General features: G+C 54.3%; 8 protein-coding genes and 1 pseudogene across 9 annotated transcripts; 5 read left to right on the forward strand and 4 right to left on the reverse strand.

The window, feature by feature from the left end:
* Positions 1–94: 94 nt before the first annotated feature.
* Positions 95–2,434, forward strand: CAOG_02685 (asparagine synthetase). Its single transcript, XM_004349385.2, has 6 exons — positions 95–132; positions 218–307; positions 392–480; positions 558–706; positions 809–1,021; positions 1,119–2,434. The coding sequence occupies exons 2-6, from the start codon at positions 231–233 to the stop codon at positions 2,247–2,249; spliced, it is 1,659 nt and encodes a 552-aa protein (XP_004349435.1). The 5' UTR covers positions 95–132; positions 218–230; the 3' UTR covers positions 2,250–2,434.
* On the reverse strand, positions 2,432–7,574 carry CAOG_02686 (5-methyltetrahydrofolate-homocysteine methyltransferase). Its single transcript, XM_004349386.2, has 9 exons — positions 7,539–7,574; positions 6,091–7,181; positions 5,848–5,960; positions 4,948–5,721; positions 3,839–4,810; positions 3,575–3,711; positions 3,228–3,495; positions 2,936–3,097; positions 2,432–2,832 (listed from the first exon to the last, which is right to left on the reverse strand). The coding sequence occupies exons 2-9, from the start codon at positions 7,163–7,165 to the stop codon at positions 2,542–2,544; spliced, it is 3,792 nt and encodes a 1,263-aa protein (XP_004349436.1). The 5' UTR covers positions 7,166–7,181; positions 7,539–7,574; the 3' UTR covers positions 2,432–2,541.
* A 19-nt stretch (positions 7,575–7,593) lies between these two features.
* On the reverse strand, positions 7,594–9,532 carry CAOG_08627 (hypothetical protein). The gene has a single exon (XM_011271925.1). The coding sequence runs from the start codon at positions 9,393–9,395 to the stop codon at positions 7,740–7,742; it is 1,656 nt and encodes a 551-aa protein (XP_011270227.1). The 5' UTR covers positions 9,396–9,532; the 3' UTR covers positions 7,594–7,739.
* Positions 9,510–10,943, reverse strand: CAOG_08628 (hypothetical protein). Its single transcript, XM_011271926.1, has 5 exons — positions 10,855–10,943; positions 10,662–10,699; positions 10,441–10,559; positions 10,283–10,354; positions 9,510–10,207 (listed from the first exon to the last, which is right to left on the reverse strand). Exons 1-5 carry the CDS (start codon positions 10,887–10,889, stop codon positions 9,626–9,628), a joined length of 846 nt encoding a protein of 281 aa, XP_011270228.1. The 5' UTR covers positions 10,890–10,943; the 3' UTR covers positions 9,510–9,625.
* A 574-nt stretch (positions 10,944–11,517) lies between these two features.
* Positions 11,518–14,981, forward strand: CAOG_02689 (hypothetical protein). The gene is made up of 2 exons (XM_004349389.2): positions 11,518–11,986; positions 13,204–14,981. The coding sequence occupies exons 1-2, from the start codon at positions 11,813–11,815 to the stop codon at positions 14,644–14,646; spliced, it is 1,617 nt and encodes a 538-aa protein (XP_004349439.2). The 5' UTR covers positions 11,518–11,812; the 3' UTR covers positions 14,647–14,981.
* Positions 14,982–15,083: 102 nt separating this feature from the next.
* On the forward strand, positions 15,084–15,991 carry CAOG_02690 (hypothetical protein). The gene is made up of 3 exons (XM_004349390.2): positions 15,084–15,477; positions 15,690–15,817; positions 15,921–15,991. The coding sequence occupies exons 1-3, from the start codon at positions 15,162–15,164 to the stop codon at positions 15,936–15,938; spliced, it is 462 nt and encodes a 153-aa protein (XP_004349440.1). The 5' UTR covers positions 15,084–15,161; the 3' UTR covers positions 15,939–15,991.
* Positions 15,992–16,154: 163 nt separating this feature from the next.
* Positions 16,155–22,364, forward strand: CAOG_02691 (hypothetical protein). The gene is made up of 6 exons (XM_004349391.2): positions 16,155–19,936; positions 20,059–20,210; positions 20,312–20,583; positions 20,699–20,920; positions 21,050–21,623; positions 21,729–22,364. The coding sequence occupies exons 1-6, from the start codon at positions 16,320–16,322 to the stop codon at positions 22,328–22,330; spliced, it is 5,439 nt and encodes a 1,812-aa protein (XP_004349441.2). The 5' UTR covers positions 16,155–16,319; the 3' UTR covers positions 22,331–22,364.
* Positions 22,365–22,535: 171 nt separating this feature from the next.
* CAOG_02692 (hypothetical protein) lies at positions 22,536–23,714 on the forward strand. The gene is made up of 3 exons (XM_004349392.2): positions 22,536–22,982; positions 23,173–23,289; positions 23,397–23,714. The coding sequence occupies exons 1-3, from the start codon at positions 22,595–22,597 to the stop codon at positions 23,582–23,584; spliced, it is 693 nt and encodes a 230-aa protein (XP_004349442.1). The 5' UTR covers positions 22,536–22,594; the 3' UTR covers positions 23,585–23,714.
* Positions 23,715–23,718: 4 nt separating this feature from the next.
* Positions 23,719–25,868, reverse strand: CAOG_02693 (hypothetical protein; annotated as a pseudogene; the record flags this gene model as incomplete). Its single annotated transcript has 8 exons — positions 23,719–24,219; positions 24,297–24,626; positions 24,731–24,817; positions 24,890–24,957; positions 25,078–25,347; positions 25,407–25,430; positions 25,481–25,627; positions 25,707–25,868.
* Positions 25,869–26,049: the final 181 nt, after the last annotated feature.

The raw sequence follows: 26,049 nt of genomic DNA on the forward strand, positions 1-26,049 counted from the left end.
ATCCAATCGACATTGCCATAAGATTGACTTGTTGAGGTTTCAGATCATTTTTGCCATCATTTGGTTGAAAAACATCAAGGATTATTGCCCAAGCGCGATCAGTCCTCATTGTTCTAACTTGCAACTTTCTGAGTAACATATTTTTGATCACAATCCATCCAAACTACTCGTTTGCATTGAAACTCACCAGAACTATATCATATCTTGGATCTCACAGAAGCTACACCAAAATGTGTGGAATATTCGCCGTCTTCAAGTATGCTCAACCAGCCGATCTGCGCCAAACAGCACTCAAGCTTTCTGCTCGGTACGATGGCATCGAACGTTGACAAAATAACAACGCACTGCCTTCCATGAAGCACTCATCTTGGCATGTTTTGCTGAGGTACAGCTTGCGCCACCGCGGTCCTGATTGGAACGGTCTCAAGATTGTTGGCAACAACGCGTTGGCTCACGAGCGCCAAGCTATCGTTGATCTCGGTAAGTGATGGCGATACATCGTCAATTTGACACACGAACGCGCACCGCTTATTCACCAGCTTTTGGTACCTCTTTAGACAACGGTGCCCAACCGCTCACCGATGCCAACAACAAGTTCATCTTGTCTGTCAATGGTGAAATCTACAACCACCAACACCATCGGAAGCAACTTGGAGAATCTTACCAGTTCCAAACCGGCTCGGACTGCGAAGTGATCATCCCGCTGGTAAGGAGCCGTAGCCAGAGTTGTTGCGAATTTGTTAGACGAGTGCGTGTGGAGACCAACCTCGCCGTCTCTCGTTACTTACTCTTTGATCATCCTCGATAGTACATCAAACACGGCACCCAACTCGCCGAGCACCTCGATGGCATGTTCTCGTTCGTGCTGTACGACGTCGAGAACGACACGCACATTGTTGCCCGTGATCCTATTGGCATCACTCCCCTGTACCGTGGATGGGGCGACGATGGTTCGCTTTGGTACGCATCGGAGGCCAAATCGCTCAAGGACAACTGCTCACGCATTGAAGTGTTTCCACCGGTGAGTTTCATCTCACGCAACTTTTTTCAATCTATGCTTCCCCTTCAATGAGAATTTCAACACAACGACAACTCACAATGCAACACGTTCTTGACAGGGTCACCTCTTTTCAAGCAAAACCGGCCTCGTGCGCTACTACCAGCCTGAATGGATGACCAGCACTGCCATTCCGACTCAGCCGTGCGATCTCAAACTATTGCGGGAGACATTCGAAGCCGCCGTCATCAAGCGACTCATGTGCGACGTGCCGTTTGGCGTGCTGCTCTCTGGAGGACTCGACTCTTCGCTCGTTGCTGCAATCGCCTCGCGCCACCTCGAACAGCTCGCGAACAACCCCCCGGCGAACGACGAAAGCCACGTCAACTGGTGGCCGCGACTGCACTCCTTTGCCATCGGGCTGAAGAATGCTCCAGACCTCGAAGCAGCGCGAGTCGTGGCCAAGCACCTGAACACTGTGCATCACGAGTTCCACTTTACCATCCAGGATGGCCACGACGCGCTCAGGGATGTTGTCAACCACTTGGAGACCTACGACGTGACCACCATCCGCGCCAGCACACCCATGTACCTGCTCTCGCGCCGCATCAAGGCGACAGGCGTCAAAATGGTCCTTTCTGGCGAAGGTTCCGATGAGATCTTTGGAGGCTACCTGTACTTCCACAAGGCACCGTCTGCGGCCGACCTGCACAAGGAAACCATCCAGCGCGTCGGCAACCTGCACTTGTCAGACTGCCTGCGCGCGAACAAGTCCACCATGGCGTGGGGCGTGGAGGCGCGTGTTCCTTTCCTCGACAAGGCCTTTTTGGATGTGGCCATGAGCTTTGATCCAGCGGAAAAGCTGCACCGTCAGCCCACGCACATCGAAAAGCACGTGCTACGAAAGGCGTTTGACACTGCGGACAAGCCCTATTTGCCGGCATCTGTGCTCTGGCGGCAAAAGGAGCAGTTTTCCGACGGTGTCGGCTACAGCTGGATTGATTCGCTCAAGGATGCTGCAGAACAGGCCGTGACGGATGCCCAGCTGGCGAGCGCTGCCGTCAGATTCCCGCACGACACGCCTCAAACCAAGGAGGCGTACTGGTATCGCGAGATGTTTGACGAGCAATTCCCTGCAACCGTCGCCAGCACAGTCATGCGCTGGATTCCCAAGGGCGAATGGGGCTGCAACGCTGATCCGTCAGGTCGGTTCCAGACTGTTCACTCGTCGGCTGTTCTTGCAGACAAGTAATCAACATTGCCGTCAGTTGCATCGCAGCTTAGCTTTGGTTTGCCTTTGTTTGCCAACCCCCCACTTTGGAAACCTTTTGACGAGGGTTGCCCTCCCCTCTGTCTATCAGCAACTGAGTATTTCTGATGACCCAATACATGAAATAAACGTTGCGCCTTTGTCCTTTGCTGCACATTGTATCAGGAAATTTTTGAACTCTTTCATTGACCTCCACGAAGAAACGATACCAGTAGGATTGGTGCATGCAAACCGACCACAACAAACGAAAAACACAATTCGATAAATGTAATGCTTAGTCTGCATCGTAAGACAAAATCGGCATAAGCCAGCGCTCAACGGTCTCAAGCGGCTGGCCAGAGCGAGTTGCATACTCTTGCACTTGATCTTTGGTGATCTTGCCCACCGCAAAGTACTTGGAGTGGGCATTGGCAAAGTACAGGCCGGAAACAGCGGCCGCAGGTGTCATGGCCAGCGATTCCGTCAGCCCGATGCCGGACTGCTCCTCCACCTTGAGCAAGTCCCACATGATGCGCTTTTCAGTGTGGTCAGGCTGGCTGGGGTAGCCAGGAGCTGGGCGAATACCCTGAGAAAGCAAGCGGATGCTCAACGTTAAAAAACCCAAAACAACAAAACAAAAACCAAAGCTTCAACGCGCATGACTGAAACACAGGGAAAACATTCTGTACCTGGTACTGAATGCTCAGCAAGTCATCGGTGGTGAGCTTTTCCTCCTTGGAATAGCCCCAATGGTCACGACGAACGTCCTCATGCAGCATTTCCGCGTACGCCTCGGCCAAGCGATCGGCAATCGCCTTCACCATGATGACGCCATAGTCGTCGTGCTGGGCCTAAAGCATGAAAATAGAAAACGAACAAACAAACAAGCACACACACACACACACACAAAAAAAAAAACCATCAGCAAAGCCGAAGGACCTTGCCAAACCAAGCAGCAAGCGCAGCAAGATCGCCCCTTACCGCCAACTGCTGGCACATTTCGTCCGCTCCGAAAGTAGCGACCGCAAACGCGCCAAGGTAGTCGTCCACGCCTGACGCCTTTGGGGCGATAAAATCGGAAAGGCAGTAGTACGGCTCTTCGTCTTCCGCCTCCTTCTCTGCTTGCTGACGCAGGCCGTGGAAAGTGGCAAGCTTGGTTGCGCCGTCCTGAGAAAGCACCTCAATGTCATCGCCCACAGAGTTGGCACGATACATGCCAATGATACCAACGCAATGCATGGTCTTGTTGCTGTTCATGTGGGGTAAAGCGATGAAGAGTTAAGGCAGGAGCGCTTGGAAACACGAAAACGAATGCACCACAGAATTACCGAATGATGTTTGACAACATGGTCTGGGCGTCGTTGAAGGTCTTGCGCGCCTCAGCGCCAACGGTCGCATCGTTGAAAATTTTGGGATAGCCACGGTTGGGGTACTTGCCACGGAGTTGCCACACCTCAAAGAAGGGCTAGTTGGTAGCGCGGCAAAAGAGCGAGAGTGAGCAATGCGTCGCGCGACAAACAAACCGCCAAACAAACAAACAAACACAAAAACAAAAACAAAAACGAAAAAAACACAATCTATTCCACCGTTACCTTCCAATCAATATACTTGACCACGCGATTGAGGTCAACCTCACGGAAGACAGTCGTGCCCATGAGCTTGGGGACGGTGATGGTCGCTTTGGACCAGTCGTGCAGGCCGCCGTGACGCGCGCGGGCCTTTTCAAGAGACAGGTACTGGCGATCCTTCAATGTCTGGTAGTGCTCGTGACGAATCTCATCATACTCATCAGAAATGTCGTTGATGTAATCTTGGCTTGAACGCTGGTCAAGCAGAGCCGAGACGACGACGACCGACTTGGAAGCATCGAGCACGTGAATGGCGGGACGCGAGTAGCGAGGCGAAATTTTGACGGCCGTGTGCGTGCGCGATGTAGTAGCGCCACCAATCAGCAGAGGCAGCTTCATGCCGCGTCGCTCCATTTCCTTGGCGACGTGAATCATCTCATCCAAAGACGGCGTGATCAGACCCGACAGACCAATGACGTCCGCATTCTCGGCAATAGCAGTCTCCAAAATCTTGTCGCAAGGCGTCATAACGCCGAGATCAATCACACGGTAGTTGTTGCAGCCGAGCACAACGTTGACAATGTTCTTGCCAATGTCGTGAACATCGCCCTTGACGGTTGCTAGCACGATCGTCCCACTAAAGCGGGTAGCCTCTGTCATGCTGGGATTGTCCTTGATGGCCTGCAGGCGCTCGGCCTCCATGAATGGGATGAGGTGGGCGACAGCCTTCTTCATGACACGCGCCGACTTGATGACTTGAGGCAAGAACATTTTGCCCGCACCGAAAAGGTCACCAACCACACTCATACCACGCATCAGCGGGCCTTCAATGATATGCAGCGGTCGCTGGTACTTTTCCGTGTTGAGACGAGCCTCCTCGACATCCAGCGCGACATGCTTGTCAATGCCTTTGACCAATGAGTGTTCGAGACGCGACTCGACATCCAACAAGCGCCAAGCCTCGTCCTCGACCGCCTTTTTGCCAGCATCTTTGCCCTATGCACGGCAAGGATTAGTTGGGGGGATGTTCCCTTTCAAGTGAGCTCACCCTGTCGCAGCTTTCCAGCCTTGCTCACATTCAATAGACTCCCCTCCCCCAATTTCTCTCTCTCTCTCTCTCTCTAAAACCTCACCTTGGCCTGCGCGTACGCAAGCAGCTTTTCCGTGCAGTTGGGGTCGGTGTTGAGCACAGCAGCCTCGCACAACTCGAGCAGGTCTTTGGGAATGTCGTCGTACAGCGGGAGCATGCCAGCATTGACAATGCCCATGTCCATGCCCGCACGGATGGCGTGGAACAGGAAGACCGAGTGCATGGACTCGCGAATGACGTCCTGCCCTCGGAAGGAGAAGGAAAGGTTGGACACACCGCCGCTGATGCGGGCGCCCGGGCAGCGCTGCTTGATGCGGCGAGTGGCTTCGATAAACTCGACACCATAGTTGTTGTGCTCCTCTATGCCGGTTGCAATGGTGAGAATGTTGGGGTCGAAGATAATGTCGTTGGGGTTGAATCGAACCTTGGGACCGACAAGCAGGTCATACGAGCGCGCGCAAATTTCGAGCTTGCGATCCGCCTCAGCCGCTTGGCCAGTTTCGTCGAATGCCATCACAACACAGGCAGCACCGAATCGCTTGACAATGCGAGCCTTGCGAATGAATTCAGCCTCGCCTTCCTTGAGCGAGATACTGTTGACAATGCACTTGCCCTGCGCGCACTTGAGACCAGCCTCCACCACGGCAAAGTTGGACGAATCGACGCAAAGCGGCACTCGCGCAATTTCGGGCTCGGAGGCAATAAAGTTGACAAACTTGGTGATGGCAAACTTGGAGTCGAGCATGCCCTCGTCCATGTTGATATCGAGCACTTGTGCGCCCATCTCAACCTGCGACTTGGCAATCGCCAATGCTTCCTGATGAGTGCGTGTGTCCCCAAAGGGTAGCGTCAAACCAAATAAACCCAAACGGAGCGAGTTAGAATAGGAAGCGAACAAGGATGCAGCAATGTCGACCAAAAAAATTCAAAAATTCGTGCCTACCTCATAGTTGCCGTTTGCAATCAGTTTGGCGAAACGACGAGAACCAGCAACGTTGCAGCGCTCTCCAATGTTTACAAAGTTGGTGAGCTTGTTGATTCGGGTGGGCTCCAAACCTGATGGTCCAAAATCCAGACACACGATTGAGCAATCAGTCAAAAAAAGAAGAAAAGAAAAACCGGCGACAAAACCCCTCCAACCCCACAAACGACGCAAAGAGACTGGCTGCCAGACTCTTCCTCGTACCACTCAACAACAGCGTGTCGTTCCACTGGGTCTTGTTTGGCACGCGAGGAGCAATACCACGAACTGCGTTCGCAATCGCGCGAATGTGGTCGGGAGTCGTGCCGCAGCATCCACCGACCAGGTTGACGAGACCAGACTTGGCAAACTCTTGCAGTTTCTCGGCCATCATCTCGGGCGTCTCGTCGTAACCGCCGAACGTGTTGGGGAGACCGGCATTCGGGTAGCAAATCGTGTAGGCTGGAGTGGCTTTCGCGAGGGATTCCACGAACGGGCGCATCTCAGAAGCACCGAGCGCGCAGTTGAGACCGACACAAATTGCCTCACCATGGGTAATACTGACGACAAAAGCCTCGCCAGTCTGGCCGGAAAGCGTGCGACCGCTTCGGTCGACAATGGTGCCGCTGATGAAAATGGGGACGCGGCGGCCAATCTCGTCGAACAGCGTCTCAATCGCAAAGAGCGCGGCCTTGCAGTTGAGCGTATCAAAGATGGTTTCGATGAGCAGCACGTCAGCACCGCCGTCCAACAGACCCTGGGCCTGCTCCTTGTACGCCGGGACGAGCGTGTCAAAGTTGGTGCTGCGCTCTTCGGGCTTGTCGACCGACGCAATCGAGCACGTGCGGTTGGTCGGGCCGATGGCACCACACACGAATCGCGGATGGCCCGACGGCCCTTCTGCAGCCATCACATCGACGCAAGCGCGCTTGGCGAGCTTTGCCGCCTCGACATTGATCTTGTAGGCCCACGACTGGAGACCATAGTCCTCCTGCGCGATGACTGTCGCGCTGAACGTGTTTGTCTCGATGAAATCCGCGCCTGCCTCGAGGTACTTGCGGTGGATGTCGTAGATGATTTCTGGCCGGGTGAGCACGAGAATGTCATTGTTCCCTTTGAGCGGCTTGTGGTGGTCCTTGAGCTCGGGGTGGTCGCGGAAGTCCTCCTCGGACAGTCTGTGGCGCTGGATCATGGTGCCCATTGCGCCGTCAAGCACGAGGATGCGCTCACGCAGCTCGCGGTCCAGCACGCTCTCCAGCGGCGACACGCTCGGTGGTAGCCACACATCGTCGTTCGTCATGGTTGCTTTTCCGGCTCTAGTGAAAGGGAGTGAGTGTTTTTTTTTTGTTTCTGTGAGTGTTAACGTTGAGCGTTTGGAGTGTGGTGACTATACAATTGTGAGTGAAAGATGGGCAGTGGAGTGGTGGAGTGGACTGGAGCGATGGGAAGAGCGCTGTTGTGGCTAAAGCGGGAGCCCGCCACATGTGCTTGGTTGAGTGCCGCTCCCCAATGTCAGCTCACTCGTGCACCGTCACTGCCACGCACACACGAACACACACACAAACACACTCGTGTTTCATGCCAACGCGATGGAAAACACCAAACATGGAAGAAAAACACACTCCTTCTTGCGATAAAGCTAAAAAAAACAACGGCAATGCAAAAAAACATACAGAAAACGATGCGAAAATCAGAAAAAAAAAAATCAGAAAGAAAGAAAAAAAAGAGTGGCGATTTTCAGATTTTTTTAAATAGGCAACGTGAAATGTTGGACAACGCATCACACAAGGAGAACGAAGGTTGGATGAAGCAACAGATCTGAGAGAGCGATGTTCAATGTTCAATTCTACGTTTGCACCAAACAACAGTGGATGCTACTCCGATTTGGCATGACGCGGTTGCGATGAGGCAGAGGTGCTGGCTGCGCGAAAGCGCCATCGCCAAACACAGCGGAGAAGCAGGAAAGGCAGGCTCAAACACAACAAGGGGACGCCAAGCACGAGCACCAAAAGGGCCGAAATCAGGACAACGCGCACGCCGAATCGCGCCCACAAGTGCACATCGTCGACAGGATGACGATGGGGACACAGATGCGCTTCGTACTGGAGCTCCGATGCCGACGCAGTCTCCTTGTCGCTTTGTTGGAATGGGCGCAGCCGAGAGAACGGAATCTTTGTGACAAGTCCAGCCGCGCCATCTTTGCCCCGGATAGAGGCTTCGACGACCTCATTATCCCAATCGATTTCGATAAAGCCAAAGTTCAAGTCATCAAAGATGGTAGGCCCAACTCGGAAGGTTCCGGGGGCAAGCCAGTTGACGGCAAAGAGACAAGAGACGATGGGAATCTGAGTTTTGCAGCTGTGCGTCATGCCGGACGACGTAAACTCAAAAAGCGGATAGCCCAGGCGCGGGACGGTGTTGACTGTAATAGGGCTGTCATCGGGCAGGTGATGCGGTCGCTGGGCTGGAACGGGCGTGCTGTGCGCTGATTGGTAACTCAACCCGAGCAAGTAGTCCTCCGTGTCGTCCGTGCACAGCATTTCGCCCATGTGAACATCGCCACTGAGGAAGACAACGCCAGGAACACCAAGGTCGTGCACGGTTTTGAGCAGTCGGCGTTGGCTTGAGCCAAACAGACCCCACTTTTCGATAATGGGCGTGTCGCTGAGGACTTGGACTCCAGACCCAATCAGAGTGAGATCAAACTGCTGCTCGGCACTGTCGCGCAGCTGGGCTTCAAGCCACGTCCACTGAGCATCGCCCAGCATGTCTCCGCGGGAGTGATCGCGATGCTGCTTGTGTCGCAGCTCTTCGTGGCGCACGACTTGCTCGTCGCCGACGCCCGGGAAGTTGACATTGACCGGCTGCCCCGCGGTCAAGCTGGAAATCCACATTGCCCACTTGCTGTCCGTATCGCTATCAAAGTCCTGCCGAAAGTAGCGAACATCGAGCAGGATCAGCTTGACACGTCGAATCCTGCCCTTGCGGTCGGGCCCAGACCACGCATGGGACACGTACAGGCCCTCTCGCTGCCGCCGGAGCGACTCTGCAGGCTCGTCGAGGAAATCGAGAAAGATTTCCTGCACACTGTCGCGGAGTTGGTTGCGATCGCCGCCATTGTTCAGGTTGAAATCGTGGTCGTCCCACACGCCGAGGACGAGCGGCTTGCTCGGTCCGTCCACAAACGCCTTGTACTCTGGCAGCGCTTTCTGCATTGCGTAGATGTCCCTGACGTGCTCCAGCGGCGACGGGCGCCAGACGAACGTCTGCTCACGCGAGTCCGCATAGACCACGTCACCAAGCCACGCGAACACCTCCGGCTCGAGCTCGCCCAGGGGCTTCCACAGACGCTGCGGCAACGTGGGGCGGCTGCACGATCCGAACGCCACTCGTGTCAGCGGCGTGTCGCGTTCGTGGACAACGTCGGCTGGGGCAGACGACGGCTTGGCGCGGTCTGCTCCCGCAGCGAATCCCGCCAGTGCGATGACGACGCAGCACACGGCGAGCACACGTCGATGCATGCGATGCATGGGTGTGCTCAAGTGGGTAGAAATGGTATGCAATGAAATTGGTTTGTTGGGTGGAGGGTCTTCTTTTCGTGGCAGTGGAAATTGGGTTGTGGTGAAAGAGCACTGAGATAGATGGCTTGTTTAGGAGTTCAATCTCCACTATTGCACACGTAAAAAATGGAACAAAATATAATGGTACAGATGACAAAACGCGCAAGTCGTCGCGATTTTTCAGGTCGACTTTCACTGCGCTAGATTGAATCGGAAATGTTGTGAGGGGCGACAATCTGCTCCAGCTCCCGCAAATGCTCCACGTCGTTAAACCGGTGGATTTTAACAGACCAGTGACGATGCTCATGATGGGTGTGATGATGCACCGGAAGCGCATGCGGATGCTGCTGCTGGTGGTGGTCGTGGTTGTGGTGCTGCACGATGGCTGCACCATCAAGCTCTTGGAAATCGCGCGTGCTGGAGTCAGCCGTCTCGGGTACTTGTACCACCAAGGTGGTGAGCGAGGTATTCAGTGGGATGGTCACGGTATGGCCATTCAGGTCTAACAATGCGTGGTCCCGGCAGTAGTGCAGCAAGTCGGAAATAAGACCGCCGTGGCTGACCACTACAACGTGATGCAGCGACGCCGTCTCATGCGTCAACGACTCGTGCACGACTTTGGCCTGGTTTTGCACAATATCGTGAAGCATGGTGGCAACTCGAGCGCGGACGTCCGCCGAATTCTCTCCGCCTTCCGGTCGGAACTCGTAGTGAGGGATTCCCAAAGCCTCGGCATGCTTGCGCGCGCTGCCCCATGGCTTGCCCTCAAAAACGCCACACGACTACGCAGAGCAAAGCATCAGAAATGTGAGCAGTCGGACAGAACCAAACCAACAAAACAGATTTGTATTGCGTACTCGTTCACGCAGCCTTCGGTCGACAATGAGCTCGCACGGCTGTTTCAAGCGCCGATGAATGATGGATGCGGTCTGCACAACGTACCAAGAATGCATTCACCAATAGCACGTGAGCAACGATGGGCTCAGATCGCTTGAGCATTTGCGTGAGTCTCTACCTCGTGCGCTCGACTCAAGTCGCTCGTGTACATGGCGTCCACCTTGGTCGCAGCGAGAGACTGGGCAGCATGCTCTGCCTGTCTTCGGCCATGATCGTTGAGCGGGATGTCCGTCTGGCCTACGCAAACGAGGAGGCAGTCGAGGTCAGGGATGGTGAGCTGCAATGAGCTCATGCAAAAGTGCTCATACAGAAAAACACAAAAAGGGCAGATCTGCTTACCTTGGATGATGCTTGACTTGTTTGCCTCTGTTTGACCACTGAGTACGAAGGGGGGGCGGGGCAAAGCACAACCGCACGTCAGTATTGCAACATCGTCGCCACGTCGTCAAGGCCAGCCAAGCAGGCAACGGGGTCACCGACCGCTTCTGCTCTCAATGAACATTTAAGAGACGGCACAACATGAAATCCTTACTGTCGAACGAGTGTAATGAGAACGACGCGAGGCATGGCTGAATCAAAACTCGAGAGCGTTAAAAATGGAAATGAACAAACCCGCAAATGACAAAAATAAGACTGGCGCACGCCTGCTTCGTCCAACTTGGGTCGAAGACGATCGAGCAGACACGTACACTCTAGTATCGGTCCGCTACTTGGACGGGTGGAGAACGAAGAGCGGAAACATGTCTTTTGATGGGCGCGCCAACCGTTCTGATCTCAAAACAAACCGCAATTTAAGTCCGGGATTGTTTACGGTAGAAACCGCGGGTGTGGCATAGCTGTTTTCAACGCGCTCATCAGTCCATCCGCGGCGCGTTCTGGGCTCCGACAAGGAAGAGGGGGAGAGACAGAGTGGGTTTTGCAATTCACGCCCTTCACTCCAGCCTTTAATCAAGGCACTTGCGACAGCTGTGATTAATCTGACAAGTTGTCCTGAAGTTAAAAAAACCCCCAAGGCTGCCGCTTTGTGTTCTTCCTGCTGTAACCAGCGCCTTTGCACACCCTTGCAAAGTGTGTGCTTGCATTCTGCCATACGTCCTTGGATGCATCCGACCCAACGCACATCCCAAATCGAGCGTTGCCCAAATGGAGCTCCGCCTCAAAGTCCGGCGGCAAAATCATTCTTCTCTCTTTTTTTTTTTCTTTCTTTTTAATTTTTATTTTCGCTTCGTTTTTTTTTTCCCCCCTTTTTGTCTCATCTCTCTCTGCTCTGTGTTTTTTTTTTGGCTCCTTCGTTGTGTGTGGTCTTTCTCGTCATCTTTCTTTGCTTCCTTCACCAGCTCGCTCCGTGTTCGCTCCTTTGTGAGCAACCGGCCATCGTGCGTCTGGGCCGATCATTTTCTCTGACTCGATTTTTATTTTTTTCGTTCTTTGTCGCTGCTCCACCGCCTTGACCTTCCGCGCCTCTTTGACCACCACCCTCCTGCCTGCGCATGTCAACCATGGACTGCACAGTCTTTACTGGGTGCTTCACCGACAGCTCGTGGCTGGAGTTTCTCGTGCAAAACCCGGATGAACACAACGGCCACTACGTGTTCTGCTCTGCCCAGAAGGGCAACATTGGCAAAATGACCCCCCTCCAGCTTGCCCTATGCTACCAACCAAAGGCAAGTCGCGCTCTCTGTCTCTCGTGCTTCTTTATTGGCAGCACACAAGCACGGTTTTTTTGCCAGCACGCATGCTTTGTGCTTTTTGAATTTCTTTTTTCGTTTTTGAATGCTGGAAAACTTGAATTTATACGAATCGAGTTGATTGCGAGCAGCAAAAACGAAGGTCGAAAAGTGAAGCGATGAATCCCAAAAAAAAAAAAAAAAAAAAAAAATCAGATCTTCGTTTTTTTTCTTTCTTTATTCGCATCAACTTTGGTGACTGATATCGAACGTTCCGCTCGGTCGTCCGCTCTGCCCCTCACGCCATGCGATAGAGACACTCCCCGGCCACCATTTCCCCTCATGGGCGGAGCGGTGGACCCTGTGCGAGAGTCGTGGTGCTCTGCAATGTGCAGGCCTCGTTTTTTTTTTTCCCTCCATTTTTTTCCCACCTGGTCCCGCTGGCGACGCGTTTTTCACCGGCTTGCCGTGCGCCGTTCTGCCTTGTCGGGGCGCAGTTATATCGAGCAACTCCTTGGGGTTATTTTGATGCCAAAGAAGAGCCGGCTGGAAGCTGCGCCCAGCGTGCAGACCCTCATGTTCGGAGGGCACTCATGTTTTATCGGTAGCGTCATCTTTTTTTGCAAATCGCATGGCGATCGAAAGAGAAAGCAGCAAAAAAAAAAAAAAAAAAAAAAAAAAAATCCAACAAAAACAAAAAAAAACAAAGAAAAAAAAATCCAAACAAACAGAAAAACAAAACAAAATAACAAATCAACAAACAAAAATAGACCAGCAAATCAGAAAAGTCGCGCAAAACGTTCAAAAAGCAGTGCTGATGATTGTTCGTCAAAGTGGGAATCGCAGGCGCAGCGCACAACGGGGGAGGGGGTGGCAGGAAATTGCGCCTTTTGGAGTGGGTGGGTTTGTCTGTCTGTCTGGGGTTTTTTTTTGTTTTTGTTTTTTTTTGGGAAGCGAACAAACCCTCCCAAGATTTTCAGCCGATCCTTTCTTGTGGTGGAATTTTTTTCCCCCCGTGTTTTCATCTTGTTTTTCTTTGTTTTTCTTTGTTTTCCTGTGTTTTTCTTGTTTGTCTTGTTTGTCTTGTTTTTCGCGTTTTTGCTGTGGATTGTTTTATGCGTTTACATTGATGCGCGACTTTCGATGCTGCTGGTGCACTGACTTTTTTTGTTTTTTTTCACTTTTTTCACTTTTTTTTCCACATCAAAATGCAGGGTGGAATCGTCGCAGTGGCCGAGCTTACAGGCGCACCTCGAGCCCGCGCGCTGGGTGAAGCACGCATCATCCTACACTTGCCAGAACGCAAGAACGGGAAACGCGGGCGAAAGTCCTCGACGTCGCCGACTGCGTCCTCCCTTCCTGCCCTCCTAACGGAGACCAACGTGTCATCGTTCTCTGCGAGTGCGGACGCGCTCCTCAGCGGCGACACGAGCTCGGATAGTTTTGCCTCGACCGGTGGAAGCAGCACGCCCAACCGGAGCCTACAGTACCCGATGCCCGTGCGTGGAACTCCGGGCGCCGCACTTGTCGCCATGAGTTCCTTCCATTCTGTACTGTCCTCGTCTTCGTCTTCGCCACAGCAATTTTCGTCGCAGCCCGCAGTGCAATCTTCGAGTCGTTCTCTCGCCACCCCGTCCCCGTCGGTGGGGTCTGTCGATGCGACCACTCCCGACAAGTACGACTGCAACGCCTTTTACACCAACATTGCAGCTCTTTATGTGCTGGATGCGCCGCTCAACCTGCAGGAGATGGTTGCGATTTTCGAACGATGCCGTACGGATGGTCGCCCACCCAATCAAAACGGCAGCTTCATCGGCAACATGTTCAAGAAATCTGGTTACTCGCTTCCCAGACTTCATCATGCTTTCGGTCAGGAGATTGTTGAAGTGGTCCGTGAGCGCTGCAGGAGTGCCGCTGCGCCTGCACCCGACCTTCCTGGCAACTTGCTCGCTTCCAACGAGCACTGCCAGATTTTCTGGGAAACAGAGCACTCTCGAAGGCAGTGGGTGCAGGGCGTTGCGAACGTCTTGATTTCGCCACGGCGGTCTGTTGACACGCCATTCTCTGATCTGTCGGCTGCATCCAATAGCAGCTCACCGCGCGCCATTCGGCGGTCCCACTCGACTGCATTTGGCAATGACGACGATGCAGACGAACGAAGCGCTGAGGTCTCGCGCCTCCGTATTTCGCCCCCATCCGTTGCAAACAGCGACAGCGCGTTCGGTCCGTTTCCCTCTTGGCCCACAGTCCAGCACCCGCTCCCACTCGTGCCGACGCTTCAGTTCCAGCCGCAGCCGCAGCAGCATCAGCAGCAGCATCAACATCAACAACATCAACAACTGCCGCAGCACGCGCGACAGCGATCTCAGGACTTGGACCTTTTTGAATTGGATCCGATGAGTCTGTCGCAGGCGTCGTCCTCGGTGGGTACTTCCGAGCAAGTCTTCATGACCCTTGGTGCTAGGACGATGCCGATTGGACTTCCTTCCCGCGCCAATTCGCTTGGCATTTCGTCCAGCGATTTTAAGGTTTTCATTCGCGAGACGTTTGACCTGAGTGATGACACGCGCTTCAAAGTGCAAGACGCCTCTGGCGCTTTTACCATGATTCCTGATGGTCTCATACCGGGCAGGAGCTACACGATCACTGTCGTGTAACTGGGTAGTTTGGCTAGCAGTCCCTTTTCTGGGTCCCCCGTCCCTTCCCAAACCTTTTCTTAATTTTTTTCTCTTTCCAGTTATTGATTCTTAGATCTCTTATTGTTGACTGCGCTCATCGCCCCCCACCAAACCTTTCACCTTTGATCCTTTTTCCTTATGCTTTCTACTTGATTGTATTTTGGTTGAATTTTTTTTTTGAACCAACTCGGTCTGGGTTGCTTGAATTTTTCTTTTTGCGTGAACAGGCATTTTCCGCCACATCTTTTCATCCTTGTATACCTTTTCCACACTCCCTCCCCCTTTGTCGTTAATATAACACGTTTGCTTGAACATGCCCATTTTTGCGCCATCTCTGAGATTTGGAGCAAAGCCTGCCTGGTTGAGCCTCGATTCAAGTCAAAAATCCCCTCGTTGGTTTTCGAGTGCAACAACATCCTGCGCTTCCTTTTGCCATCCATCCGAGCTGAGCTCACTCGTTGTTTGTTTCCTCATTCAAAAGGTCTGAGAACACAATGTCCAAAGCATTGGCCAAGCAGTCGCTCAACTCGCTCCTGGCCAACCTGGCCGCCAAGTCGCCCGTCGCGTCTTCCGCAGCCGGCGCCAGTGGATCAAGCAACAGCATCCAGACCAAGCGCCGACATGGGCAGCAGCGCAGCAGTGGCAGCGGATCGACGACCGAGCACTCTGCTGCGGTGCGCCACGAGGACGAGTCCGAGACCGCACTCCACGCTCACACGACCAAGGCGGGTGTCCGCAAGGCCAAGGAACGACAGGCACAGACACTGCGCAAGCAGCGCCAAGATGCCGCACGTCGGAAGGCGGCGCAGAGTAAGCGAATATGCACACTCGGATTCGAGCGACCTGGGGGGAACTGTGAGGGGTTTGGCTTCTGAGCATTTCTGAGAAGTTCAAATGGATTGGTTGCCTGAGCATGGTTTGGGTCACAAAAGCAGGCAGTGCCTGACATGATTGCCATTGCAATCACCGCCCCCAGGTTTCGTACTGACTGTGGTGTTTTTGGCTTTCTGATCTGTGTCCAGGCAACCCTCTCAAGAACGCAGGCGCAGAAGGACCAGTCAATTACGCTGCTGAAAACCTGCGGATGCTACAGACATTGTCAACCGGTGCTCAAAAGGTCTCCATCAAGGCAAATACTAGCACTACCAAGGTACAACATTGTTTTGCGTGGATTTTTGGGGTGTCCAACATTGAACGCTCACCCAACCTCTCAAACCATTGGCATGGACACCGATGTGGTACATGGATGCTAGGGTCAACGACGAAAATGAACCAGGGACCTCTCCTTCTCGGTTGACGTTGATTGAACTGCCGCCAATAAAACATTGTATTTTCGTTTCCGGGTTCCGTTTTCCGAAAACCAAGCCAGCGTTCCGCTTCTTTTTTTCATTGAGACGAAGGTCTGAAACTTTTCCTCCGTCTCTCTTGACACTAGACTTTGACCGGTGTCTATCTTGACACAGACATACTGCTCCAGTCTCCGTTTTGTTTTTTCATCCTTGTTTTTCGATTTCCAACCTTTCCTTCCTCCGTTGACAATATCCCTTTTGCACTTGTTTTGACGTTGACCGTTGACACTTTCCCCACTGAACGACAGCCCGAAACGAGACCATCGCCCCCGAGGTGTTGTTTGCTCTGAACTGCCTACTGGAATGAGTGGCGTTGCAATAGCAGTGGCTGAGCCGAGCCCGCCAATGTCGTCGTCGTCTGCGTCGTCACTGCCGCCCGTTGGACCATCAGGAACGCACCACGGCCATGGCCACACACAGTCGCCCTTCGGAGGACCAGCCGCCGCAGCTGCATTGGCTCAGCAACAACAGCAGCAGCAGCAGCTGCAACAGCCAGTGACCGCAACAGCGATGACAGCCGAGCCGAGCGCGAGTCCGCCATCGCCACCAACGCCAGCGCTCACGGGCAGCATGTCAGGCCCGATCGGACCCAGCGGCGGAGGGGCGCTGCGGAGTCCGACAACGACAACGACGACGACGACGACGACGACCGGAACGAGCGGTATTCCGACTGCGAATCCTATGGATCACTCAATCGCGGGCAGCCTCACTCTGACCATCCCGCCAGCATCGGCATCGGGACTGTCTTCATCATCATCAGCAGCATTGAGCCATGGCGCAGCGCAGCCAAAGCCAGCATCGCCGATGCGGCTGTTTGCGACCTGGGAAGTGGAGAGCGCTGCGTACCACAGCGTGCCGCGGCTGTGCACCGTCTCCATTGCGTCCATCCGCTTGCACAGAGGCATCGAGTGGCCCGCAGACAACAGCCTCGTCATTGCGCTGGCGATGGAGGACTCGCGACGGGTGCTCCGCTCGCACGAATTCCCAATCAACCTCAATCTGCTGCTGCAGCAGCCAACGACGACGACGACGACGACAACAAGTGCGAGTACTGCCAGTGGCACTGCGACAAGTGCTGCTGCTGCTGCTGCTACCGCTGTGAATAAGGCCGCAGGAGTGCCAGCTGCTAGTCCGCCCCAAGCGCCGACATCGACGGGTGCCGTGTCTGGAAGCAACGCCAATTCGAATGGCCAGGCCAATGCGAATGCAAACACCGTGCTTCCTGTTCTGGACGAAGGTGGACATGGAGCGTCCACGCATCCGCAAGCCCAACCACAGGCACAAGCTCAAGGTCAGCAAGGTGGATTTGCACAGTCACAAACGTTGCAGCAGACGCAGCAGACGCAGCCAACTCCTCAAGCTCAATCGCTCCCTGCTGGGTCTGCCACTTGGTCGGTCCCGCTCTCTGCTCAACCGCGACATTCGAGCGGCAATGCATTAGCAGCAACAGTCGCACCTGCGGGTGCTGCTGCCGCCCTTGCAGCGACATCACAGCCCATGATCGACAGCGGCACCATCTTGCCAATTCCTTTTACCGCCTATCCTCGTATTGTTGGGCAGTACTGGGAGCTTCCTGTCGACATTGAGTTTACGCTGCAGTACACTCACCAACTCAAAAGCCATCTCAACAACCTATGCATTACTCTGCAGTCGCGCCGCAAGTACAAGAACACCAACATTCGCAGCTTTAAAACGTTGGCAGCAGGGTTTGTCTCAATGTCCCAGGTGGTGCAGCTGCCTGTCAACGAGTTCCTTGACTTGCATCCACCCAAGGTTCCACATGCCTATTCGGCCAGCACGCCGGCCGCGCGCATGATGGTTCGCCTCCGAAGCGTTCCTCGCGCGAGCTCCACCGTTGAGGCCCAAGCAGCAGCCGCAGAAGACTCCGACGGAGCCGGCTCAGTCCCGGAAGCGCGCAAGTTTCGCAACGCGAAGGCCCGGACGACGAGCTTTGGCGAGAAAATTTCGGCCGTCATGTCTGCAGCTCGCCGCCACAACAAGCACTTGTCGTCGTCCATTCCCACCACCCCCAAGGAGCAACCAGACGATACCAGCACCACCTCAGAAGGCAGCGACACCTCGGATTCTGACGATATGTCGGATGTCGAGCAAGCGGTTGTTCACGGCACCCACGTTCCGATCGCTGAATCTCTGGCTGTCGACTCTCTCAACGTCGGCGCTGATACGCATGACAAGCGGGGAAGCATGGGGAAGCGAGCAAAAAAAGGCCACACTCGTGGCAGCAATCGTGTCAAGTTCCTCGACACGGCACTCGCCAAGCGCTTCTCGTCCTTGCTCAAGCCACACAGTGGGCGCTCGAATGAACCGGTGGCTCGCCAACTGAGCGATGAAGCGTTGGCCTATGAGGCGACAGAGCTCGCCCACGGCGCTCAGGCCGGTGGCGGCAAAGATTCTGCCGGCCGGAAGCTGACCAACCCCTTCAATAGGATGATGAACTCTTCTCTTCATCGCAAGCGCAAGGAGCAAAAGCTATCTGAACAGCAACAAAAGCTGCAGCAGGCTGCTGAGGCACAGGGCCACGCTTCAGGGCAAGGATCACAGACCCAGTCCACCCAGCAACTGCCGCAATCTCTACAGCAGCAACAAGAGCCATTGTTGCTTCAGCAACAGCAACTACTTCTGTTACAACAACAACAACAGCAACAGCAACAACAACAACAACACCACAAGTCTTACCAGCAAGACCAGTTTGGCCGCTCGGTCGACTATATGCACCCCGGAGCAACGCTCGCGTCGACCACTGCCATTCTCTCGGACGGCGCCGAGACGGATGACGAATTTGCCATCATGTCTGACGAGGATATAGCCATGATTGACGAACTTGCCGTGGATTCCAGCACGTACAGCACGAGTGAGAGCAGCAGTTCTGACTTTGACGACGACGGCATGCACGATGACGTCTACGACGATGCTCCGCCTGTGCTACATGGAGCGCGACGTGGAATGCCCAAACCCACCCTGCAGGAGTCACTTGATGCTCAGCGTCCGACACTTGTTCCGTTCTACTTGGGCCGTCGCATGAGCGCCACCGAGCGGCTCGCCTTCCTCGAAGCGCCAGAGCACGTAGTTTCCCAAACCGTGCAGCAGCAGCAGGCACCACACCAACGCACACACCGTCGACGAAAGCAACGGGAAGAGCGCATCCTGCCGCATAACTTGCAGGTGCATCCGCTCGACTCTGGATCGGATGACGGGTCGACGCAGACGGATGAGGAGGGAGACGCCACGCGGCTCGGTGCGGCAGGAAGCATGCAGTCAATTTCATCGGCGTGGGCCACGGATGCGATTGCCGTGACAACAGAGCTCGGGACGCGGATTAACTTTGCTGGCCCAGCTGATTCGTTGCCATCATCGGTTGTTGCCCATGAGGTGCAACAGCAGCAGCAGCCACCACAACAAGCGCATCAGCAGCAACCATCGCAGCCTGCTCAGCCCCAGCAACAACAGCAACCCCAGCATCAACCATCGTCCGAGCAGCAGCAGCAGCAGCAGCAGCAAATTCAACCAGCATCCATTCCGGGTGACCAAGGCTCTGCTCAACCGCTTGTCCCTATCGCGGGTACCAATTCTGCCGCACCCTCGCATGGCGCTTTGTCCATTGTCGTTCCGAACGCTCCAATCAGCTCTGGTCTGCAAGTCAAGCTGCCTTTGCTCACTGCCCAGCTGGCTGAGCTATTCGCCGTCCCTGGCTTGTTGCCACCTTTCCTTGTCGTGGTTTTTGCCACATCCAGTCGTGCGCGACGCATTGCCGCTCAGCTAAAGCCGTCGTTGCTTGGCGGGGGCGTCGATCCGGAAGGCACATCTGAGAATGCATCCATCGCTCGGCATCTCGTGGTCGTGACTGGGTTGCATGACTTTTCCACGCTGGTGGCAACCTTAATCCTGAATATCAAGCACTTGTAAGTGGTATCAACCCTAGATAGGCGGAGAAGACGGAAGGGAAGCAATTGGACCTACGGAGGTGACCACCACTCACTGTTGTGTTCTTTGGTGGACTTGTGCACTTTTGATTTCCGTGCAGATCGGACTCTAAGAGCGATATTGGGTTGATCAAGATGGGCATCGTTGGTAACGATGCAAATATTCACGACGCGCTTCGAGTTTACGTGGAGCACATGACAAACAAGCCCGCGGATTGGGTTGGCGCTTGGCGATTCTACCCTATTCCAACTGGTAAAGCGTACTTGCGATCTCGTTCGTTTTGGCGGTTGCTTTTGGCCGTGTCCAGTGACCTCAAATTCTCATGCTTCAACATGCCCACCTTCCTCAAACAGGCTCCGCGGAGCGAGACAGAGTGGCGCTTCATATCGCCTCAGGAGACGCGACGTACAAGTCACTATTCTTTGACGAGGCTTGGTGCGGCCTTGCCGAGCGAAATGTTGCACTACCCGAAGCCGCCCAACGAGTTTATCGTTACCTCTCGTGTTCACACGTGCTGCCTCTGGACATTTGTGAAGCGCTCGTGACTTGTGATGCACCTGTTGGGACTGCCGCCAAAGCCGCTGGAGGAAACGACGCGCGCCAGAAATCCATCCCGTTCCTGAGTGTAAGCGCGCTGGCTTATTTTGACATGTGCGTGCGCTTTTTCAACTCAACTCGACCGCAATGCCCACACTTTGAACCTTGTTTCCTCTTTGCCTTTTGTTTGGTGACAATCAAAGGAGGTACGGGTCGGCCCGCTGGACGAGTCATCGACTGTTTCAGCTCGTCGAGGGGAATACGACGAGACCACTTCATCCTGGTATGTGGACGTTCCTGCAGGGCCTCCACTCTCACCCACTGGCGGAATTCCCTTGGTCGACACGAGCGAAGGAGCGTCTCTCAGCATTGACTACTGGGCCAAAGACAAGAAGCACAAGGATAAGGACAAAGACCACAACAAGGTAGAGTCGAGCTGCTCTCGTTTTGAAACACGAAAAAAAAAAACCCCACCAAATTGCGGGTTTGTGTCCTCGTGTACCCTTCTAACCGCAAGCTGCTTGATCTTCATCTTCTTTTTTCTCGCTTGGCAGCTTTCTCTCAAGGCCCACTTTAAAGTGCTCATTGTTTCGCGATACAGCCGAGGAGACGGCCTAAACCATGCATCTCCGGGCTCTTCCGTTCCCAGCTCTCCATCAACGCACTTTGCCCACTCGTTCAACAAGGAAATAACTGGTACCCTTGCCCCAGGAGCGGCTTCGGCAGGAGCAGGGAGCGACAAGACGCCGCCCTCGCTCGCAGTGCCCGCTCCGAACGCTGTTGGTGGCTCCTCCTGCTCAATGCTCGCCCCCAGCGTCTTTTTGATGCACGCTGTGACGCGCGACAAGAAACTCATCCAGAAGATCCGCCAGCTGGGTCGCCGCCCGTCCAACTACGAGAACAAGAATGCAAAGTACACTGTCGTCGAGACGCTGATCGAGCGGTTGATTTGCCTCTACACGGACAAGGACAAGGATGAGGAAAAGCGCAGCAAGGACAAGGACAAGGACACCAAGGACGGCAAGGAAAGCAAAGACAAGGACAAGGACGACGACAAGGAGCGCAAAAAGGACGCCAATGCCAACAAGGAGTTGAAAGACAAGGACAAGCACAGTGATGACATTGGAGGTGAGTGTTCATGGGTTAGTACTTTGTTTTCATGCTGCGTTGTATTGCCACTTTCGTTTTGTCGTCTCACCTTCAGCCTCCCACTGCCTTTGTTGACGACGACAGTCATCCACATTGACGGGACCAAGTTTTCGAACGTGCGATTCTTTTCAGTGAGCCCGTCTTGGCCCTCTTCCATCAAGACCTTCCCTGTTGTCTGCATTGCAACCAAGTCTCTCGCCCCACCCAGCTCTCCGTCCATGCCAACCGTCAGTGCGCCAGTTCCAATCTCTGGCGCTGCCGCCTTCATCCCGTCCTCTCCTCCCCACGGGCTGATTTCATTGTTGGGAACGTCTCCGCCCCTTTCAGAGCCAACCTTCATGCAGGCCTCCCCGCTGTCCTTCACGCTGCCACAACAACCCCACACTGGAGCAGCACAGCCGCATTCCGCAACACAGCCACACCAACCTGCAGTGTCGCAGCCACCAGTGCACCACACCCGCTTTCCGTCTGACATGTCAGACGACTTTGAAACTCGGCCAGCCTTTGTTCCTTCTGCCGCCCCACAACGGTTTCCAAGTCTTACGGCCATGCCGCAGTTGCCACCCATGCTCGGTGGAACGCCATCGCTTGGCTCGACCGCCACGAACGACAATGAATATCCCCGCCTCCGGCGCCATTCGTTCTCGCGCGATAGCTCGAGCGGCGGTGAAGACGCCCTAGCATGATCAGAGCTTTGTTCGTTTGTTTGTTTTATCTCAGATTTTTTCTCTTTTTGTTTGAATGTTTTTCGATTTTTTGAGCTGTTTGCGATCTCTCTTCCCTTTCACATACATACCCATCCACACATCCCCACCCCCCACACACACACTCATCGTAGTCAAACTCTGGTTAGAATACACAATCGCTCCCATTTTGTAACTTTTGTGCAGTCAGCTTTTCAATCTTAGATTCATACTGTGGTTTTTGCAGAGCGCGACCCGGACACGCAAATGAGCAACATTACACTCAATGTCTACGACTTGTTCAGCACCAATGCATACACTGCCTGGCTCGGGGTTGGCGCCTTCCACACAGGCGTGGTCATCTATGGCAAAGAGTACGCGTTCGGCGGTCATCCGTACGAGTTCACGGGCGTCTTCCGCACCGCGCCACGGCAGGCACTTGCTGAGAACATGATCTTCCGCGAGAGCATTGCGTTTGGCCGGACGGGGCTGAGTGAAGACGAGGTCTCGCGCGTCATCGACCGGCTCGCACGAGACTACACTGGCGTCTCCTACAACATCCTCGCGCGCAACTGCAACCACTTTGCGTCCGACCTCTGCATGGCGCTCGTTGGAAAGCCCATCCCAGGCTGGATCAACCGGCTCGCGTATCTGAGTAAGCGCCACACGGAGGCTGTTGAAGCGTCGGGCTGAGTGAGGCAGCTGGTTTGACAGCTTTGTGGCTTTGTGAGGCTTTTGGCTTTGACTTGTCCGACGCGCTCACGATGATGCATTTGTGATTATTGTGTCGTCGCTGCTATTGGATGACACATATCTTCCCGACTTTTCCCCGCTTGCGCGAACAGCTTCGTGGGTTCCGTGCTTGCTACCAAAGGAGCTGATTGAGCCGCCGACCGCGCAGAGTCAGGGCCCGCAAGCCAATAATGGCGTGTCGACACAGCCTACACTAGTAGCTTTCTCGGGTACGCTTGCTTTTTTGTGTATTTGAAAGTGGGCGCGGGTGACCGGTCCTTTTGTTTGGTTTCGTTTCTCTGACGAGTTTTCGGCGTTTGTGGGTTGAATCTTGCAGGTGAAGGCCGTCGATTAGCACAAGAGAATCAGCACAGCCATAGTCATAGTCACAGCCACAGCCATAGTCACGCACACGCACATGGTGGGCCAAGTAATGCAGATGCGGCTGCTCAGCGACGAGAGCTTCTTGCACTTGCCGCGGTTGCTCGGACGAACGCATTATTTCAACAGCAACACCAGCAATAGTCCCAGCGCTTCGCGTCTATAATCAAGAATCTACTACTGCCTCTTCGCGATGTGGAAGAAAAAAATGAGAGTGGCGCGAAAGAGATGGTGAAATTTTCATTGTTACAAATGCAGTAGAATTCAACTGCTACAAGGGCGACAGCCCGACTAGGACGAGCTGTGCGGTGATGGACCAGGGTTGTACATTGCTTGCATGGGATCCATCGGCTGCAGCTGCTGCTGTTGCATCGGTGGTTGCATCTGCGGGTTGATTGTTTGCATTTGCTCGTACGGCACCATCGTTTGTGGATGGGCCATTGGAGGAATGCCATACGCTGGCATACCGTACTGCATCATCGGGTACATCATGCCGGGATGTCCCATCGGGATGGGCCCATACGCCATTGGCCCCATGGGCATCATGGGCGGCGCACTCGCTGCTGGAACACCGAGATTCATCGGCAAGACACTGGCCACAAAGTACCCACCCTCGGTTTGAAATTGTGCTGGTGGTAGTTGTGAAGGGAGCTGAAGAGGTTGGAGTGGGAGCTGCTGGATGAGTTGCGGCGGCGGCATCTGCTGCAGCAGCGGTTGGGGCGGGAGTTGCGGTGGAGGCACTTGCGAATCTGGCTGCTGTTGTTGCTGCGGCTGCGGCGCTGGCGGAAGACCAGTCATGTCGCTTGCAACAGGTATGTCGCTTGCAACAGGTACACCCAGGCTGGACACTGGAAACAGAACAGAATGCGGTGGCACGGCTAGTGCAGGCGTGCTCATGGAGGATGAAGGGGCGGATGACTGCACTCGAATGCGTTTGATGCGCAGTTTATCGCGCTCGGTTCGTTCGTCATAGTCCTCTTCGTCGTCCTCCATGGTGCGCTTTGAACGGGGCAGCGCCTTTCGTGACAGAGACTCGTTGGCATCATTCCCCACAGCCAACGGGAGGGGAGCGAGACTGGACGTTTCAGGGATTCGCGCCAAGATGGCTTGGCAGGATTCTACAGCCGTTGCTATCAATTTCATGGCATTGGGATCTGTCCCGCCATCTTCTTGCTCGATGATTTGTCTGTTCAGCAGAGGATGGAGCAGAGGATGACGGGAGGCCGGGGAAAATTTGAGTCAAACATGCACTGCAAGTTTGTTGAACATCATCATCACTGCACGGCTCACTTTTTGCGATTGGCGAGCAGAGTAATGACAACCTCAACGAGAGATGGACAAGCCAGCGCAACCGCCAAGTTATGCCAGTTTTGTAGCCTGGAAAAGTAAACACCAGACCAGTTAGAATGAAGGCGAGAGACTCGCGTTGTGGAATGGCGCCAAACTTACTCGGGCAAGAAGTCGCATTGCTTGCGGCCAATGCTGCGAATAAAGGTTGCTATTTTGCTGTACTCGACCTGCGGCACAATATGACACGATATGACACGGAACGAGAAAGTCAGTTTTTTTTTGTTTGTTCCCAAACGCGCGTCTGTTGAATGCTGAAGGTGAAACTCTGCACGACGATTCCAGCTTACTCGGATAGAATCGCTAGTGCTGCTGAGGTAGCTCACTGGATTGGTGAAGGTCGAGCTGGACGTCGAGAAGGAAGCGTAGCTTGGTGGCTCGACCTCGGATGCTGGAGGAATGTACAGGTGCGTTTCGCGAAATTCCTCACCCAAACCGGCTCGTCTTGCCACGCTGGCGCTTGATGCGAGCGAAATGTACCTTTGCTGCTGGACGGGTGTGAGAGAATGGAACGGAATCAAGTTGTCCACTTTGCCGAGCCATGGAATGTCGGCATTTGGCTTGAGGACCATCAGCATCAAGTCTGATCGATGGATGTCGTTCGAGCGTCAGTCAGTACCTTTGTTCGATGAAGGGGGAAATGCTGTTGTAGGAGACACAACACAACACAGAGGCTAACTCACCGTCGCGCACCACGGATAGCAATCCATACCACGGTACCGGCTTTTGCGCTAACAGCACAACGGCCACATAACCAACCCCGGAACCGCCGATCGGCGTTTCCTTGCTTGTGTTGAGGAGGTACGCGCCAGTGAGTCCATGAAACAGGCGAGCAAAGACCTGGGCAGCAATCGGGGGGTCAAGTTAGCACAAGTTTGAGCGATGCGCAGACCCTCGACAGCCAAATGGCAAGACGCACCGACTGAGTAGGCGCTTGTTGAGGTTGCGACCCATTGCTGCCGTTGGCACTACTGGCGACAAGCGTTGAGGTGGACGCTGACCCGGCTGCCAGTGTCTGCGCGACTGTGGGCGTGGTGGCAGCCGTAGCAGCAGCGGCGGCAGCGGCAACAGCAGCAGCCATCCCTACCGGCGGTGGCTCGACCACAGGCAGCACCAGGTGGCGGGAGAGCACGGCGGGACTCGGGACTTCACGCTCGCGGACAAAGCCAGCGATCGAGAGCAAGGACGCCGGGAACGCGGGTCCGGTCGCACTTGTCTCGTTCACTAGATCGCAACACAAGCACACACACATATAACAACGA

This window comes from Capsaspora owczarzaki (genome assembly GCF_000151315.2).
Source record: "Capsaspora owczarzaki ATCC 30864 unplaced genomic scaffold supercont2.3, whole genome shotgun sequence".
Lineage (NCBI taxonomy): Eukaryota > Filasterea > Ministeriida > Capsasporidae > Capsaspora > Capsaspora owczarzaki.